The sequence below is a fragment of the Lepisma saccharinum genome, chromosome 11 (genome assembly GCF_977018435.1).
Source record: "Lepisma saccharinum chromosome 11, izLepSacc3.1, whole genome shotgun sequence".
Classification (NCBI taxonomy): Eukaryota; Metazoa; Arthropoda; class Insecta; order Zygentoma; family Lepismatidae; genus Lepisma; species Lepisma saccharinum.
In genome coordinates this window covers 58,785,586-58,804,565 of record NC_139239.1, presented here as the reverse complement: position 1 = coordinate 58,804,565, position 18,980 = coordinate 58,785,586, and the positions used below count along the sequence as shown (strand labels likewise).

The window sequence follows — 18,980 nt, the reverse complement described above, 5'->3', positions numbered from 1 at the left end:
TCAATGGTTCAACATTGAAATATAAACTGGCAAGTGGTCTCCAAACTGTTTGAGCACTTACAGAGAATATTGAGACTGTTAAGCAAGGAGTAGAGAACAGTTGTTGCCATTCCCCCATTAAAGCATGACACCGTGCTAGGCATTTAACTGTTAACTGAGTCATTGCTTTTTCTAAAAATGTCCCAATTACAAAAGCATGATAAATACGGAGAAACTAGTACTCACTTTATCCGCTTCTCTCTTCTAATTATAAAAGCATGATGTTGTGTATTCTACTGATACTGAAATGACAACACCAAGCAGGTGACACCTCACCCCCTATAGTCCAAAGCACAGCCATTTTAAAAGTGGCAACTTTCCTTGTATGTGTATTGCCCACATTACAAGTACATCATTTCCATGCAAAAGGATCCAATCTGAATGCTGCATGGAAAGATGATCACGTAATTGGGGTCAATCTATTCAGAGAGCCAACATCACATTGCATCTCCAACATCAGACCTGTTGAATATTTTCGGATGTTGAATTTTCTCCTGTCAGACTGTAGTACTTTGCAGGTGCATCTCAAGTGTTTTGCCAACTGAAAAATCTGTGTAGGATGACTAGAACTTTCTACTCGGAAAGCTGCATAGCAATACGATGCATATAACAGGATTCCCAGCAAGATAATTTTCCCAAGTGGCAATCTGATAAGAGCTAGGAAAGCATGTACATGTAATATGGCGATATGGTGTATGTTGGTGTATTTTAAATGCAGTCCCACTAAACTAAATAATAGGGATGGGACCGATTAATCGGTACTCTATCGGTATCGGCCGATATAGACATATCAGTGTATAGGTTTATCGGTAAAATTACCAACTACTTTACCGATCCAATATATCGATAAATATCTGATAAATTAGTGCAAAATTCTGCCATTTTGTTTTGATTTTTATGGCTAATGACCATGCCCTACTATCTAAAATAGTAAATGTCTAAATATGCAATTTCTTTTGCACTACAGTCACCTGGAAACACACATTTATTAGGAGGCCAATGAACCTTTCAGGTTATTCAAGGTCCATTTCTAATTTTATATTGGATCGGTAGAATATCGTTATAGGCATCGGTAAATTTTATATCGGTACCAGGGGCGGCGCGTGCCTTTTCAGTCAGGCAGGGCACATTTTTCTTTTGGGTGGGGAGGGGGGCAGTTAGCCTCTATATTCCTCTTTAAGGTTTTTGAGGGGAGTTCCTTGATATGGAGTAAGTAAATTGTTCGAACAATTTGGAATAAAATTAACATTCTGATCAAGATATCTCTCCAAAGAGCATTAAATACTCACTAGGTAGGAATACGAAAAATCAGCAACATATGGAACAAAAATACATGAATAAAAAAAAAACCCTCAAATACTAACGTCACTTGCAGTAACTAAACTTTGGGTAGATACTGGAATGATTAGGAAAATGTTACACTGCAGTTTCTCTTCCATTGTCAATGAATTGAAAGGCGTAGATATTAAAGTTTCTACATGATTTAATGTCATATTCACCAAGTATCCACTAATATCAATGACTAAGTAGGAAGATGATGCAGCGTTAAGTTCAGTTACAACACTTTACATTAACCATGTACCCCCAAAAAGTTCGTTTATACTTACGAAGATATTCTGCATGTCAAGTTGCTGGAACACAGACACAATTACACAAATAAATAAACACGTACAGTAACTATAAAATCGCGAAAAACTAATTATTTCATAAGCGACCAATACGCACAGACGGAACGCAACGCAAACTCACACACTAACTCAAATCCAAATCCGTATTACAATGGGAAGAAAAGAGGAAAGGAGGATCTTTCTGAAAATACGAGGGACTAGTTTGTGCAATAAAAAGTGTTGTCAACTTTTCAGGTCGCCGGAACAAGCGCGAAGAAAAGCATTCGAGGGATTTTTTTCTATCTTATTGCTGCAGGCTGGAAGAACGAATGAACTGCATACCAAGCGTTGGAAACACTGAACGAGGCAAACATGAATGGGCAGGGCACCTCGTTTACTGCCCAGAGACGGCTACGAATTTTGCGCTTTTCCATTGTGAGGGGACCGTCCCTTGCCTATGCTGTAAATGTTTGGATCAGTCAGTGACGTCACGTCTCCAGGGCAGAGCCGAAATTGGACTCTCTCCAACAGGACGGAGAAATATATTAACCTCGCACAGGGTGCATGCCCTGTAAGTCTGGTTGCAGCAACGTAGGGGTTGAGGGAAAAAACAAAAAAAATATTTACGCGTATATACCGATCGTCTCTTCAGATGAACTTTTTATGTTAAAATTGTTGTGGGGCAGTGCCCTAGTTGCCCTTTATGTAGCATCGCCACTGATCGGTACTTTATCGGTATTGGCCAAAATTTCATATCGACCCATCCCTACTAAATTAAATTTCATGGCACTAGAGCCCTTTAAGGGCCAGGGCCTGCCAAGTTGTTGTTTTCTTTTTTCTTCCCATTGGTTACACTATTTTCCAGCTTTTAAGGCTGGAGCCTGCTACCTCATGATGTTGGGTCAGCACTGAAATTTTAAGTGTTCCTACTGCGAATTAAATCTGGGCTGCTCACACCAAAGGTATCTCACTTGGCATTGAGAATAGCTTCAAAACCATGTGTTCCATAATTACCCTGTATCGTCAACAGCTACATAAGGAAAGTCCCCATCCGCCAACACTCTAAAAGTTGTCTTCCGCTTTGTGGGGTATGCTATAATTGTATCACGCTGGGGGTCGATTCTCACTTCTCTTTGAAATGGACACTGAAATTAGAATAATAAAGTACAAGTTAATGCTAAAAGGTTTAGTTATTAAATCAACTGTAGTAACACTTCATTAATTATAGAGAAATTATTTCTTTTGTTTAAAATCTACAGCTATCAAGACTACACTCTGTCCCAGGAATCTGTAGAGCAAGCAAATGAAAAAAAGTCATCTGCACAAGTAGTGACTCAAGAGGGCTCGATCAATGAACTCTTGATACAAAAGGGGGATTGCATGGAGGGGCAACAGCCGTTTGCAGCAGCATGTACTGCTTTGTCCCACCAACTCACTTTCTTCACTTCTCTACTATAATGCGTCACAGTGCTGCACAGACTCCTGGGATGTAGCACAAAAACTTTAGATGAATTTCACAAATAAATGCTAGGTTTGTCACTTAAATTACTTGAATTTTATATGCTGGAACTCTCAAACTTTGTTAATTTAAATTCATCACTTTCTTAATATTAGATTTACAAAAAAAAATACATTAAAAATTACACAATTACCTTTCAAATAGGATAAAAAAGAGAAACAAAAAAGTATTGACCAACTCAATGGAAATGATTTGTTTTAAATATTGGAGGAATATGCTTGTATACTGATTGTCAACAGGAAAGTGGGGGAAGGGGGGAAGGACATGCTCCCCTAAATTGCAACATCCAAGTAGGACAGTAATAAGGGCAGCAATGACAGTACATGCAAAGAACTCAGAAATAGAATTTGTTTACTTGAAAAACTTATGGAATCATGCACACTAGAGCTGAATAGTAATTAATAAATTAACTCAACCAGCATGAAAAATGTATTTGGTCAAGGTACCAGAGCCTCATTAGCTTGCAATGATGAGGTCCAGGCCCAGGGTGTATATGGGAGAGAGGTTCACATTTGAGTGGTTTTTGAAAAGGTCACCTCTCACATGTAATTTTACAATCAAAGATATCATGTAATATGGTAAAGTAAACACAGCAAAGTATAGTATAGTATAGCATCATAATGATCATTACCTTTAAATTATTGATGGGAACATTTGGTATAATATGCCAATATCTTGCATATACTTAGTCCTCAAGTCCTCAGTGTCTTAATGGGACTATGCCAGTAATGACGCCCATGTAGTCTATAATTTGTGGGAATATCTGGAGCGAGCAAACAAAAACAAGTCTCTGCACAATAGTAACTCGATAGGGCTTGACCAATATAGATGTGAGGGGGAACGAGATTGCTTGAAGGGGGGAAAGCAACTGTGGCTACCAGCTGTTTGCAGCAGTATGTGCTGCTTCACTCTGCCCACTCACTTTCTTCCCTTCTCTACCATTATGCACACCCTTGCTCCAGAGATTCCCAGGATAGAGTATGGTGAAGCTCAATTCAATAAGGCATAGCAGAGAAGAGTATAGTCTTTTAATGTGATAGGTTATTGGGGGGGGGGGGGTTGTTGAGAAGGTAAAGTGAATAAGAAGGTGAGGAAAAGAAAGAAAATAACATGTAAATCAACTAACCTTGTAGCAGTCTTCACTAAGTGAGTACAGATAGTAGGGCAGGGCGAGGGAGGAAGATAAGTTAAGAAGTGCCTCATCCTGTTTCAAGTGTGTAAGATCCTGGCCTCGGAAAATGTCAATGCCATCCTCTTCAATCCACGACATTACTTTGGCGGCACAGACCTACAAGAAAAGTTGATTTTTACTATATGATTCCCTATTGCAGTACATTTCAGGAGCAAACTCTGAATGCAGCTAGTTCATAGAATTAATCACAGACAATATGCACAAATACTCTTTCAATGTGATTTGAGTTACATTGTTAGATATGAGGCTCATTAATATACATGAGGGCAAAGAGTAGCTTAGTAACACATTAAAATCTTACTTGGAAAGTGATTCTGGCACCTGATGTGAAGTTTTTTCTTTGTGTCTGTTAACAGTTTCTATTCCTTGGTAAACTACAGATATGTAGGTTCCTTTCCAAGTAAATGTCTTCAAGTGTTACTGATTACTCTTCTGACACATATTATTATACCTCAGACCTTCTTTCTTCTCCTTCCTTTATATGAATATATATACACTGAGTGTTCACTTTGCTCAATGAATTGCGACCACCTACCTAATACTTTGTTGGTCCACCTTTGGCTCGGCGGACGGCCTGGACATGACGTGGCATGGATTCCATGAGGTGCTGATATGTCTCCACGGGGATCTGACACCATATATTCCTGATGGCATCCCATAACGAGCCAACTGATGTTGGTGAAGGATGTATGGTTCGAAGAGCTCGTTCCACAACACCCCACAGATGCTGTATGGGATTAAGATCGAGGAGTTAGGAGGCCAATTCATATGTTGCATATCTGTGGAATGTTCCTTCTGCTAAGCAAGTACAGTCCCGCATTGGTGGCACCCTGCATTGTTGTCCTGGAAAATGTCGTCCCCGTGTGGGTAGACATGTTGCATTGTGGGTTCTAAGTGGTCCCCTAATGCCTCCCGATACACAACGGATGTCACAAGTCGGTCCATACACACCAATGGTCGCAGTCCATGCCAACAGAAGCAACCCCACACCATACAGCCATCCCCACCCTCCTGTACAGCACTCGACATGCAGGAAGGTCCATAGCCTCGTGCTGTTGGTGCCACACACGCACACGCCTGTCACAGTGGTGTAGCAAAAACCGTGATTCATCGGACCAACACACCCTTTTCCAATCAACAACAGTCCAATCTTCATGCTTGTGGGTCCAAGAGAGACGAAGTCGGTGGTGATGCTTCGTGAGGAGTGGGTGACAAGTGGGTCGTCTGCTATAGAACTTCATGCATGCCAGTGTGCACTGTACAGTTGAGTGGGATATAGGTGTTGTGCATCCACTTTTGTATTGGTCCCGTAATTCCCGGATGCTGAGGTGTGTTCAGCTGTCACAAGCCATTTGACTTGACGCTCTCCCTACAGTGTCACCTTCCATACGCCCTTAGAATTCTGCCTCTTGGTGCTAGTTACCCAGTTTTCTTGGCACTCTCTCTACATCTTCAGTACACTGGAATGGGCGCATCCGACCAGTGTCGCTCTCTGGGTTATTGACACACCTGATGCTCGGGCAACCACAATCATGCCCTTTTGGAATGAAGTTAAATCCTGACCACCTCCCATTTTAACGTGTGCTGGTCGACTAACATGCATACTTTTTTTTACCCCACCTTTTCTCCTGCAGTTGCAATATGCTAGTACCTAACGAAAAACTCCTCAAGAATACACAGCATGTTCCACTTAGAGGAATCAAGAAATAAATGCTTACCATTTAAAAACAGAGGAAGATATTGTTATGATTTTCATTTTTCAAGATACAGAATTTTTGTTATTGATTTGCTTTATTTTACTTCGTTTCTTGGGCCACCTTTGGCTAATTTGCGAAGATGGGGATGAGTGATGATATGATGAAATTGATGAATGGACACTCACAAACATTCATGCCCAAACCGAGATTCGAACCCGGAACCCCTGGCATCGTAGCACAATGTGCTAACCACTTCTGGTATGGCAGCCAACTCAAGATACAGAAACTCAAGAGTTTATACAAAATAGTGAATTCATGCAGTTGTGCATGCATAAGCATTACAACGCATTACACATGCAGCTGTGCTAGTCACTCCACAGATGCTACAGAACAATTGACGAGAACTTCAATACCATAAGGATGTCTGCAGGTCAACTCAAGGTGCACACATTGACTTGCATTGACCATTTTTCCTAAACTCAGAGTGTCTCAATATCAAGGTATGCAAAAAGGTGTGTTAATAAACCATTATTTATACTTCAAATTATCAACATTTCTTGATCCCTCTAAGCAGAACACACTGTATAAATATTTGCATGTTTTCATTTTATTATTTTGTATCACTGTTCTGCCATTTTGGCTAATTGTGATGAAAGAGGGTGAATGATGGTTAGATAAAACTGATGGTCACTTAGAAAGGATTACCCATGCCAAGGGAGGAGTCTGTTTTTGAGTCCATCCACTTATGCACAGAAATCGTAATCAGAACTGAATGTACTGATTAAAGTGAGATCCAAACTACTATGTGCTTCTAACGAGTAGCCAGTGATCAGAACGCTACATTTTAAAAGTAGCTTCGCTACTCATCAAAAAATATAGCTTCGGTACAGCTACAGTTACATTTACCAAAAAGTAGCTCGCTACGCTACTCGGTACTGTTGTGCTATATCTGCATAAAAAAGAAACTTGAAACAACCACATGGATATTCAAAAGAAGCCCCTCGTATGATAGTTGGACTTACTGCAAAATAGATCATTATTTATTATCATAGTTCCCATAATTCGTTAGATGTTTGCTCTAACATTGTGAATAGCTGGGGATGCTTCTTTGGTATGGTATAGCTAAATGGGCAACATGTGGAGTGATGCTTTTCATAAGTTTCCTGTTGGGAATGTTTCCCTGAAGACACAGTGGAAATTTTGTCACCTTGTAATCAAAGAGCCCCAGGTTCGATACATGGAGTAATTCGGATCCAGTCTCGATTAGCTTATCTGTGCATAAAGTGGACTCAAAGCAAAAACTAGGAAAGACGCCTAGTCTAGTTGAGAGGATGGACCCTCCTGCTCCTCCATTCCAAACACTGCTCATCATCATCATCATTCTTCCTAAATTGTAATATGTATTTCAAAGGGTTTGTTGTAAGAATGGCCCACGAGGCCGGAACATTCCCTCTCAATAAAGGTGATTTTTTATATTACTATTATCATTATTATTCCTCATTCTCACAATTAGCGAAAAGTGGCAGAAAGCGACTCTAGATAACAGAATAACAAAATAAATTATTCATCCTCATTGTCATGATTAGCAAAAGTTCCTTATTAACTAAGGAAAATTGTTGTTTCTGCATAAAAGTAAAAAACTCGAACGTACTTTTTTACAGTATCACAAATTGTATTGAGGAAACTGACATGTAAAGTCTAGTGTTCTAAACGTCTAGCAAATTTTAAAATTTGTGAACAAATATTATGACGAAAATATTTGTAATTCCAGAAAATGTATGTATATAATTCTTGTAACAATAATTTCATGCTGGTGAGATCCTGTGTACTAACAATGATCAATGATGTTGATGTACTGAGCCATTGAATGATGGCACGATTGCTTTGTGATTGTCCACCCATTGATTGCTCCTTTTTGCACTGCAAGATGTGTTTTACACAGTAATTAACGACATTTACCTGTCTCTTACACCATGGAAATCCACAGGATTTGTTCCTGAGATGGCACAAACGAGTTTTATTTTTTCAGGGGTGCAGTAAACGAGGCATGTTTCTCCCCAAAATAGCGAAGCTGCTCAAAAAATGTAGCTGTTAGCCTGAATATATTCATACATGTCAGTTCAGTTTAGTTATCTGGATATTATATTTATTCTATACTAATGAAATAAATTACGCAGATATCTATAATCTGCGATATGAAGATATTTATAATCTAGATTATACTTATTTCCATGTAATAGACTTTGTCTTTATGAACTTCCTGTAAAAGTAAGCGTTATTGTCGAATTTATCTTTGACGCTGTGACCATATTCTAAATTTTCCTCAAAATCCTGAGAAGAAATGTAGCTGTAGCGAACGCTACAACTACAGGAATTTTGTATCTTCGTTACAGCTACAGGTACAATTTTCAAAATGTAGTGCTGCTACAGCTACCGCTACAAATTTTGTTGGTTGGTTGATTTGGTGTTTCAAGTTCACTTTATGCACAGTAAGACTAATCGGGACTGGACCTACAGTTTAAAGTGGGATCTGAACCACTATGTGCCTCCACCACTAAGTGAGGACTCAAACCTAGACACACACTCAACATGTCTGGCTGTCGAAAAAGGGGGGGGGGAAGAATATACATTATGTAAGCATAAACAATTACAGAGAATAGATGAACTCCTTCACTTGCATTGTAGCTTTACTCTAAAAAAAAAAAAAAAAAAAACTGGTAAGGGCCTGATGTTGGCCTCTGTGCTCTGGAGACTTGTATAAAGGTAAAGGTAAAGTTCCCTGTGCATATAGCACCGTGCCATGAAGATACATTCAGTGGATGTGAGGGTTGGACCCAGGGCCAGTGGAAGGGGGGGGGGAACCCTGCCACCGCCCAGAGTGGCAAATTTTCAGGACGGCAAAATTTGAAGAGAGGAAAAAATAAGCCTATTGAAAACTTGAAAGTTGTAATATTGTATTATATTATATAACTTGGAAGTTAATATATGCCACCCCACCATTTTGAAGGAACATATCAGTAGTCTCACTTTAAAACCACGGAGTACCACAAGGTGGGAAAACAGATTTGATGCCTTAACTCCGTTCAGATATCAAGTGGGAGAGGTCTGTGATGCGCTCCTTCAAATAATTGGCGACACTAAAACTGTCCAAATGGTCGCACATGAGGCTCAGTATATTGCAAACCAGTTGTGTGGCTTTACATTCCTTTGCTCACTAGTTATCTGGTATGACTTTTTACTCCACGTTATGTAATGAGCAAATGTCTTCAAAACATTAATCTACGATGTGTTAGATGCTGTTAGATGATTTCTTGTAAACATATCAGCGCTTTAAAAAAAGCAGGAGTGATGAAAAATCTCAATGTTTCTTAGACGCCACTTGGCAGCCTGGCTAGGCCTCCCTCCCTCCACTTGTGGAGGCATCGGGGGGCGGCGACCTGTGAGTCCCAGTTGATGATATAGATGATCTAAAGATAGGCAACACTGTACAGAGCCGAAATCGAAAGGAGTAGTAATTTCACTATGATACCAGTAAAACTGTTGAAGATCCAGGAAAACGGTACAAAGTTGATTTTTATTACCAGGTCCTAGACGATTATTTTAGCTCTAAGAAAAATATTTGAGCAGCTTAAACATCATAGTGAATTTTTCAATTTGTTTTACGATATTAGTAAGCATAAACACATGCTATCTGATCTTTTGTCTGAAAAGTGTAGAAAACTTGCCGGAATGTTAACACATGAAACTACTGAATTTAAAGATGAACTAAAAGTGCCTTGGGCTATAATAAAACAATTACACCAAAGGAAACCTTAAACTGATAAAGGGTCATGATTTTGCACCTAATGTGAGTGTAGAACTTCCAATTTATTAACTTTGTCGGTAATCGTGGCAAGTGGCGAACGAAGTTTTTTTTTCTCTTTTGTTTTGGAAATTAAGGCTAATAAAAATACTATCTTCGGTCAATCATGTCTGAAACGCGCTTGTTTTCATTTTATGCAAGATAGCATTATACGAAAAAGAATATTACATGTAAGGTAAAGGTAAAGTTCCCCGTGCATATAGCCCCATGTCATGAAGGCACATTTAGGGGATGTGGGGGTAGGGCCACACACATTCTCGATCTCGGCCATTTCGGAGGTGATGTGATCAGCACCACTCTCCGGCCGCCTTTACCTCTCAGGGTTGCCCCATATACCCACTAATTTGAGACTGGGTGAATCCCAGAGCTACTTTATGCGAGGACAACGCAGGAAAGAATTCAGACCTTAGATCACCCACATTTTAAAAATCCAATCACATATTACAGACCTACAACGGTAAAGATATGAAGTCAAGCCTTCATTTCTTTCCTAATACTTGTTACATTTAAGATACGTTTAAAAGAGAGAGAGTTTTCATAAAATATAATAATAATATGAAATTGGTGTCGAATTTTTTAAAGATTAACTGTGGTCGAGCGAGATATCCTCTTGTGCTTAATAGTATTGAAATAGCTTAACAAGTCTCATTATTTATTTTATAGTTTGATGTTTTACTCAAGAATATATTGATTTTCAATTTCCCGTTGGTGCATAATGACGGAGAGGGGGGGGGGTGAAAGGAACCGGCATCTGTCACCACCGCCCAAGGCGGCAAAATGACTAGCGCCGGCCCTGGTTGGCCTCCACACATACTCGATCTCGGCCATTTTGGAGGTGATGTGATTTGCAGCATGCTCCAGCCGCCTTCACCCATCAAGGTTGCCCCCAGGTAACCATTAATTTGAGGCTGGGTGAGCCCCAGGGCCGCTTTATGCGGTAAAATTCGAACCTTAGATCACCCATCCCGGAAATCAAACCCGATTTAACCACGTGGCAGTCAGACGCCCTACCGACTACACCACCGCGGCTCATTGAGACTTGTATATCAAACTTTAAAGGCTCCTGGGTTCAAATTTTGGATAAAATATAAATATTATTTTCTTTTCGTCATTTTCATTACATGGCGATAGTGACTGTGTACATATGCGGTATAAAGCGAAAAAAAAATCATTATACAGGTATGAAAAACGCACAGTAGAACACTTTAATCGGTACAATACTATTAGGCATATCATGATCCACAAAACCCTGGTCTAGGCAATTGGGAGGGGTGATTGTCCCCATGCATTCGCGCCTGACTTCTTGACTATTCAACGATGATACAAGGAACACTTTCTGATGGTACTGTGTGTCTAGCGAATCTACACAAACCCACTAATAGTTTTATGCAGGCATGGAAACGTGTTCTGGAACATCTGTTATACGAAGTGTCTTGTTTAAAACAAGAGGTCCACTTTTCAGTATTTTTTTTTTTTAAAGTAGAGCCGAGAAAACATTTGCTAGAAGTCCTGAAATAGAAAGAAGAACGAGATGTATCTTTTTCGTTATCAAAGTTCCAGATTTCCTTTATTATGTTTCTCGGGCACCAGACTGATTGATGCAACCAGTGTTGCAGTCACGAACAGCAACAAATTTACGAGTTCAACAGCTTGTTTTCCCCAGAAGAAACCATTTCGCAAGGAAGTGAATCGATTTCTGTGAAGTTACTAGGATGTGCTTACCACCACGTATCGATTGTTTAGCTAGTAGCGTGCAAACTAAGGGAAATTGCAATTGTGCAAGATACAGTCGTGCGCAAGAGATATCAGTAAGCAAATTGTTCATCGCTATTTTCATTAAAGCGAGTCAAGCCAAAAGGGAGCGTCATGCCTCATTTCCTCTAAGCTACGCACAGTGTAGCCCACGAGACGATACTTTCGCCTCTCTCGTCTCGTTAAGAAAATGTTAGTTTGTTCCGTCTCGAGTCTCGTATCGAAAACGGGACGAGACAAGACGGGAAATGTCTCATCTTTTGAGCAACACTAACTACGCAGTACTTGAAGAGGGCGGTTGGGACGTTTAGTCGAGACTTGGGCCTAGCTTTGGCCGCATGGGCGTCCGGAAGGGGAGCAATGGGGAGCCTCCCACCAGGAAAATGAATGTGTACCTAAAAATTATATATTTCACACATAATTTCATTTCAATCACAGTAATTTATGTTAATTATTATAAATTCGTTAAAGAAACATGATAATTTCAGACTGAAATAGTGTTTTTTGAGGGAGCATCACTATTTTGGAGGAAAATATGTGTCCTTTGCCCCCCTGGAAAAAATTACCTTGCTTGCCCCTCCCTGGAAAAAATCCTGAGGACGTCCGTGGCTCTTATGGTTTAACATGGTGGCAACTGGGGGATGCTTTGCGGAAATTTTGCTAATGGGAGGATACCATCACCCCCCCCCCCGAATCCCCGAACACTTCAAGCACTGCCATTACTCATTGTCATTAAGGCAAAAACAAATCTTAATGACGTTTTTTCTTTGTGTCGATGCTATGAACTCTCGGAGGAAACGAAATTTTATCCTGAATATGTATGCAACCACGCAGCACAGGTTCAAATTTTCACTAATGGAATGACTGCGATTACTTGGATGAAATGTATTATTTATCTACAAATAATCAGGTTGCTCCATTCCATTTCAAATCAGTCATAAGCGTGCCTCGTGATACAAACATCAAAATTCGGAACATTTTTTTCCTGTAGCTTGTGATAACAAAGTTACAGGTCTGCAACGATGCCAGTAAAAAATGAACAGCGAAAGTGACGACTGCAGCAACAAATTCTTGAAAGAAAATGTTTTTGAAGAATTAATTACAAATAATTTTACATCAGTTTTTCATCATTAGAAGCAAAAGTGAGTGGCACGTTTGTCGATGTTTGTGGGGTGCGAATGGCTCGACAAACGCATCATAAATGCACCACTTGGCGGAGCCACTGTCCGGCGTGAAGGCGCGTATCATGCTATAACATGAAACACTCCACAAATTGTCTAAAATGAGCCACAAACACGCTACTGAGTGGCAAGCCTGAAATAGTTACATTACCCGGCCTTCTCCCTAGCTCCTTACTCTAAACAAAACTGAGATAACTTGTCACTTACCAAATTTCTCTAACCTCTATCAGCTTCCTTACAACCTTCCAGCCTGTGAAAGAAGTTGGAAATGCACTCAATCCTATCTACTTGCTCACCAAAATGTCAAAGACTACATCCTGAATAATATTACCATTGAAATTCATACCTCTCGAAAGATATCACTGATTAAATTATCAGGGTCAATGAAAGATAAAAGATACCAAGAAAGTTGTATTCTCTGCCGTAAATTCAAATGTCAAAGGGGAAAACCTATTTCAAGAACCGCTACAGTCTGCAAATATGTATGCAACTTTGTATCTTATGATCCGATCTGATTAGCATGAAAAATATGGAAATTCTATCCACGGCAGATAATTTCATCAGTCCAGATGTATCATCTTTGGCGTGTGTGTAGGAGTATTACAATCTACAGCTATGACGCCAATGTGTCGCTAAGATACTAAACCTATAAGAACGCTTTGCTTCAGAGTTCAGTGGCATGCCCACAAGAGCTACTTGAATAGAGAGAGATATGGTTATAATTTTAGCTTTGAGCAGAGATGTGCCGAGAGAGGCGTTTTGGGAGGTTCAACCCCTGATATATCTTGGAAGTAATACTAAAACACACACGCAATGCATGAAAAATTAGCTTTCAGTGTCCACTTCTTTTATGTCGCATTATTTAAATGGTAATGTGCTTAGTTTCTTAGGTCAGATGGAGTACAATTGTTATGTAAAGATCTGCCTGCACTGTGCTGTATTAAAATGTCTTAAACTTTAAATAAGTATATTTCATTTTCCCCTACAAGTGGCGGGGAAAGTGTTAACACATATTTAAATGTTCTGCAAACCGTTACAAATGATGCAGATTCATAAATTTCGTTACCATAATCGGGAGACTCCAATTCCGACTCTAATATCGAGCAATCATTCACCAATTCTCGGGAAAATTCGTACACTGAAAGTGCTTAATACTCTAAGTTTTCTGCACCATTAAGCGTCGGGAAATTCCTTGCAAATGTGCAATTTTATTCGGGCCTAGAGTTGCCGAGCTGTATCTTTGCGGGTGAACCATGTACAAGACCGGTTGCGCGGTAGCAAGGGGAGGAGCTAGAGGCTGCTTTTCCCACTGCGTGTCACTCTCCTCTTATTTTGCAAAAACTGACGACCAGCCTCTGCATCTCTCTCGCTCTGCGCAGAGTAAACAAGATCACCCGCAAAGATAGTTCGTCAACTCAAGTTTGCGTGAACTAATCCAAACGCAAAACGTAAAAGTGGGTAGACGAAAAACTACGTGGCGGGTTCCAGATGAGTACTTCATTTGTATGCGTTCGGTTACTTATTGTTGTTCGCTTTGCACCACGTTTGAAATTTCAACTTTCTGTTAGCAGTACACATTCACGAAACCCGCTTACCATATGCGTTCCATCTGCAGCCGTCACCCCTATTTTCCCACTGAACTCGTTCTCTTAACACATGCGTACTTGAGGCGGGCTGCACGGTTTGTAGAAGTAAGAGATTGGAGAAAAATGTATCGTTCTTATCTTTGAAAGATAAGGAATGATGACTACCTGTAGATCCTTCAAGGTATTTACGTTGAACTCCTTCACCCAGAAAACAATACAATCCGCTTCGATATTAATTCACTCTTCGTTTTATCTTCATGTAATCAGCAATATAAGAACAAAAATTAAATCATCATATGTCATCATGAACGATAAGATAAACATTTGGGCCAAATGAATTTTACAAATGCAGGGAGTGGTAAAATACAAGAACAGGAGATCAATAAACATAACTGACACCACGAATCAACATAACCCACCTCCCTTCCCTTTACAGAATGCGTCACACCTCATTTTAAACATTGCCATGTAAGAAATGCAATACAGTTACTAAGTATCTGGGAGGTGGAAATTACTTATATTTCGTTTTGAAATAATGTCATGGTACTGAGTATAGGCCAATAAAATCTCCAGCCCGCCCCAAATGCTAGGGAATTTATGGCATTGCAGTCATTTAACTTACATTATGCAAGAAATACAGGGTGGCCCATAAGTCAGTTGGCTACTTAAACGAGCGTCTCATAACTGCTAGTGCCAACTGACTTATGGGCCCACCTGGTATATAATAGATTGATTTGGTTTATTTAACTAACCCGAGACACCTGGCGTCGTACAGCGATGTGCTAACCACTACGCCATGGTTTCTCACATATTAAAAGGCCGAATCACACGGAACTGGATATTCAGTTATTTGGCGCTCAACTGGCTACCTGACCGGAAGTGATGGCTCTCTGCCTGGCTGGCTGGCTGCTTGACTGGTTTTGAGGAATAGTCTTCTTCTTCTTACTGACCCTATCAACTGTGAGTCGATTTTGATCATCTTGTCTGAATTCTTTGTCAAAATTTACTTAGTTCACTATGCAATTGTTATCCGCAGGGAAAAAAAATGTTTCCTAGATCGTTAAATTACATCTTGCATATCCATAAAGGAAACATATAATGGCAGGATTGGGATCCGTGAGAAGGGTAATTAGGGATGCAGGGAATGAAACACCATGACAGCGCAAACCATTATATGGTTTGTCTCGTTCTCTGTCGAAATATGGACATTGTAAAAACAGACGTGTGGGATCTTGATTAATTTCCCCACCCACATGAGCATACTTGTTTAGATGTTATGTGTAAACGTGATCGGTGATCATTAGTGCGAACATGGCCCGTACGTAGGCGCATAATAAAAATTATTACTGGTCTTGGAAAATCATATGAATAGAACCAAGGTTTATTTTGTGAATGTTCTGCAAGCCATTTGTATGTATTGAAATTGTACACCACTGTTTATATAGATCATGGAATAGGTCATGTTCGAATTGCTACTGGCTTTCCTCGAATGGATTCTGTGGAACAGTCAATCAGAGCAAAGTTTGGCCATGTGAAGATAATCTGCGAGTTTGCAAAGGAGAGTTTTTTGTCTGTGGTTTCCGGGTGTTGGCTTCTCGATAAAAAAAAAGGTAAAGAGTTGACGTGCAGTGCATTCGTGTTCAGTTCAATAATGTTTAGGAATTATGCAAAGCGATGAGATGTGTACGTGACAAATATGATTAGCCGAAAACGAAAATCCTTATTATTACAAGTGTATTAAATTGTTTGATTTTTAAAAAAAATTGTGAATGAATCCTGCGGAGTTAATTAAAAAGCTTGTTCGATACGCATTGATTACCATATTTTTTTGGAGTCAATCTCTAGTCCATACTTTTCTCTTTTAATGTTTAATAAAAGCACAAAGCAGTAATTCTCCTACAACATTCTTCAAATTACTCGTCCATCTTTACAGAGATTGTCTGCTCTGCGCAATGTCTTATGGGAACAAAAGACTATCGACAAGTACAGTAACAAGTACCATGCGAGGCGAAAACTAGCAAATGGGTAGCCAGTCCAGTGCCAATCAGAGCCAAGTGTTTACATCATCATGAAGGTGAAAACAGTACACAGCGAAAGTAGAGACATAATATTTATCCTAGTTGAAGTTGTTGGCATCGATGCAAGTGAGGGAAGCTATAAATATGGCACTCGGGCACAAGCGAAGAGGAAGCGAAAGGAGAAAATAAATGTCCACATTAGTAAGCGAGTTTGCCGGGGTTCTTTTCATATTGGTTGAGCTGTACGTCCATTTAACATTTAAAATGTGAAAAGGTGGGGAAAATGAGTCTTTCTTAAATTGATCCTTCAGCCCCTAACATCTTGTAATCAAGGAATCCCGGGTTCGATACCCGGTTGAGGCATACTGCACAGTGGTTCGGATCCCACTTTAAACTGTATGTCCAGTCTCGATTAGCCTATTTATGTATCAAGTTGACTTAAAAGAAAAATTCAATTCAATTCCTTTAGCCACTAACGTTTTTATCAACAGCTCGACTGCGGCAAACAATATATTACATTAATGGAATTTTAAAAGAAGTATTGGAAAATCGTTAGGGGATCGTTAGCCCCCCAAAAATATAATTGACTTACCCTTTCTGAGGAGGATATGTCATTTTCCCCATAGTAACGACTTGGAAAACCCTTGCTATCGTAGAGAATCAAGTTTAATCAATGTTGCCCACGGTTTTGAATTCAGCACACGAAAATACACCGAAAAATGAAAATAAAATAATGTGACTGTACAACAATTCTAGCTTCAGGCGCCATACTACCAGGGTAGCAGTTATACTGTTTACTCTCATTGGCATCGCGGGACGATGCTACAATTCTATTTGTTCTAAGTCAACTTCATGCTTCGATAGAACAATCAGGATTGGTCTTTGAAGTCGGATTCGAACCATTAATCAACGTGTCTTCAACGGGAATCGAACCTGGGACTTGGTGGTTACAAGGTGACACCGTTAGTTGTTACGTTGTCCAGGAGGCCCGTGCCACAATGTAGCACTAACATTAAAAAGAAATCTCTCCCTTGTCACATAGCTCAGCGGTTACTTTTAATAAATTACTAGGGTTACCAGACGTCCGGTTTTTCCGGACATGTCCTACATTTTAGCCTTATGTCCGGCGTTCGGGAGGAATTTGAAAAATATCATAAATTTCCTACATTTTGAGAGTCACATAATATTAATTAGGAAAGTAGATAACAGAAAAAAATCATGTAAATTACAAGTCTATGGACTGCGCTTCCAAACTCAATTGTGAAATTTATTTTGATTCAGTCATTGCCCAAAGAGAAAAAAGTTTGTCCTGCTATTAAAAATACGGAAAAACGGAAGCACTTAATGAACAAAGTTTTGGAACCACTTTCTGATAACGTAACTGTTCAATGCCTGAGCAGAATCTCTTGCCTTAGGGATTATACTGATGGAACAAGGTGTTGCCATTCTTATTCAATATAATTTGATTGTAAAGCAGGGGTATAGAGAACAAAGTTATTCAGGGTGTCTACCAGTCAAGAAAGTCATGGTAGTCAAGAAAAAGTAAAGAAATCGACAAATAGGTCAAGAAGTCAATAAAAAGGCAATAAATTATTCTTGTGGTCAAGAATTTTTGCTATCATAATGACTGATTGGTTGATTTAGTTTATTTTACTTAACTTTTTTCTGTCCCTTTGGTTAATCGCGAAAATGATAATGAATGGCGGTAAGGTAAGATGGATGAAGGGACAGTCACAAATGTATAGGGACAATCGACACAAGCCCCACATAAGATTATACTGGCTTGAGTCCAGACGCCAAAGCCTTGCTCGTCTGCCAAACACAGTTCAGGATGCATTAATACGAGAAAGCATATCTAATTTTCTTCTTAAATTCAGCTTCAGTTTTCATCTTAAGTAGCCCTTTGAATTACTAATTTCCAATTTTACCTAAGTAGGGGTGGGATAAATAAACGTTAAGAAAGACGGGAAAAAGGTCTAGAAAAGTCCAGAAAAAGTCAAGAATTCTCGATGTGTTATTTTGGTAGACACCCTGTTATTGAACTAAAGACTACCCAAGATGAAACTTCTCGAACTTTAAACTTCTCGAATTTTAAATTACGGTAATTGCTGAATATTTGTTTAACACAACAGGTCATAATTTAAATGTTCAGAGAGTACTTTTATTACCATCAGCCCAACAGACTAACGAGAGAATTTATTTTTTCATAAAGTCTGTAAAATGTTTGTTACTGGTCCCTATAATTTCAAAGAGTTTGACTGTCCAGTCTAACATAAATATAATTTGACTAAACCTGAAATTTTGATAAAAATTGTCTCCTCAGAGAAATACCACTTAAATCATGTAGTAAGAGGTGCATTGATTAGTATGATTGCAAGTCTTGAAATTTTGCATTTAAAAAATCATTAAGAATTCATATTTTTAAAAATGAAAAGTGTAATTTTTCAACTACTTTCTAACGTGTTCTATAGAAATATGTATTATTTATTGAGAATGTTTTGTGTCCTACATCTTGACTCAATGTCCT

At 39.3% G+C, this 18,980-nt stretch overlaps 1 protein-coding gene across 7 annotated transcripts in view; it reads right to left on the bottom strand.

Moving 5' to 3' along the window:
* The window catches only part of Hgsnat (Heparan-alpha-glucosaminide N-acetyltransferase), a 69,848-nt gene that overhangs the window by 21,660 nt on the left and 29,208 nt on the right, over window positions 1–18,980 (bottom strand). For 5 of the 7 annotated variants that reach the window (XM_083131215.1, XM_083131212.1, XM_083131214.1 and 2 more), the window contains 2 exons: window positions 4,292–4,453; window positions 2,661–2,791 (listed from right to left, as the gene is read on the bottom strand). In XM_083131215.1, the coding sequence (XP_082987341.1) occupies window positions 2,661–2,791; window positions 4,292–4,435 (275 nt within the window). In that variant the 5' untranslated portion in view covers window positions 4,436–4,453. Of the gene's footprint in view, window positions 1–2,660; window positions 2,792–4,291; window positions 4,454–13,056; window positions 13,139–14,444; window positions 14,525–18,980 lie in introns of those variants that run through there. The other 2 variants (XM_083131213.1, XM_083131216.1) reach the window with 2 other exon arrangements.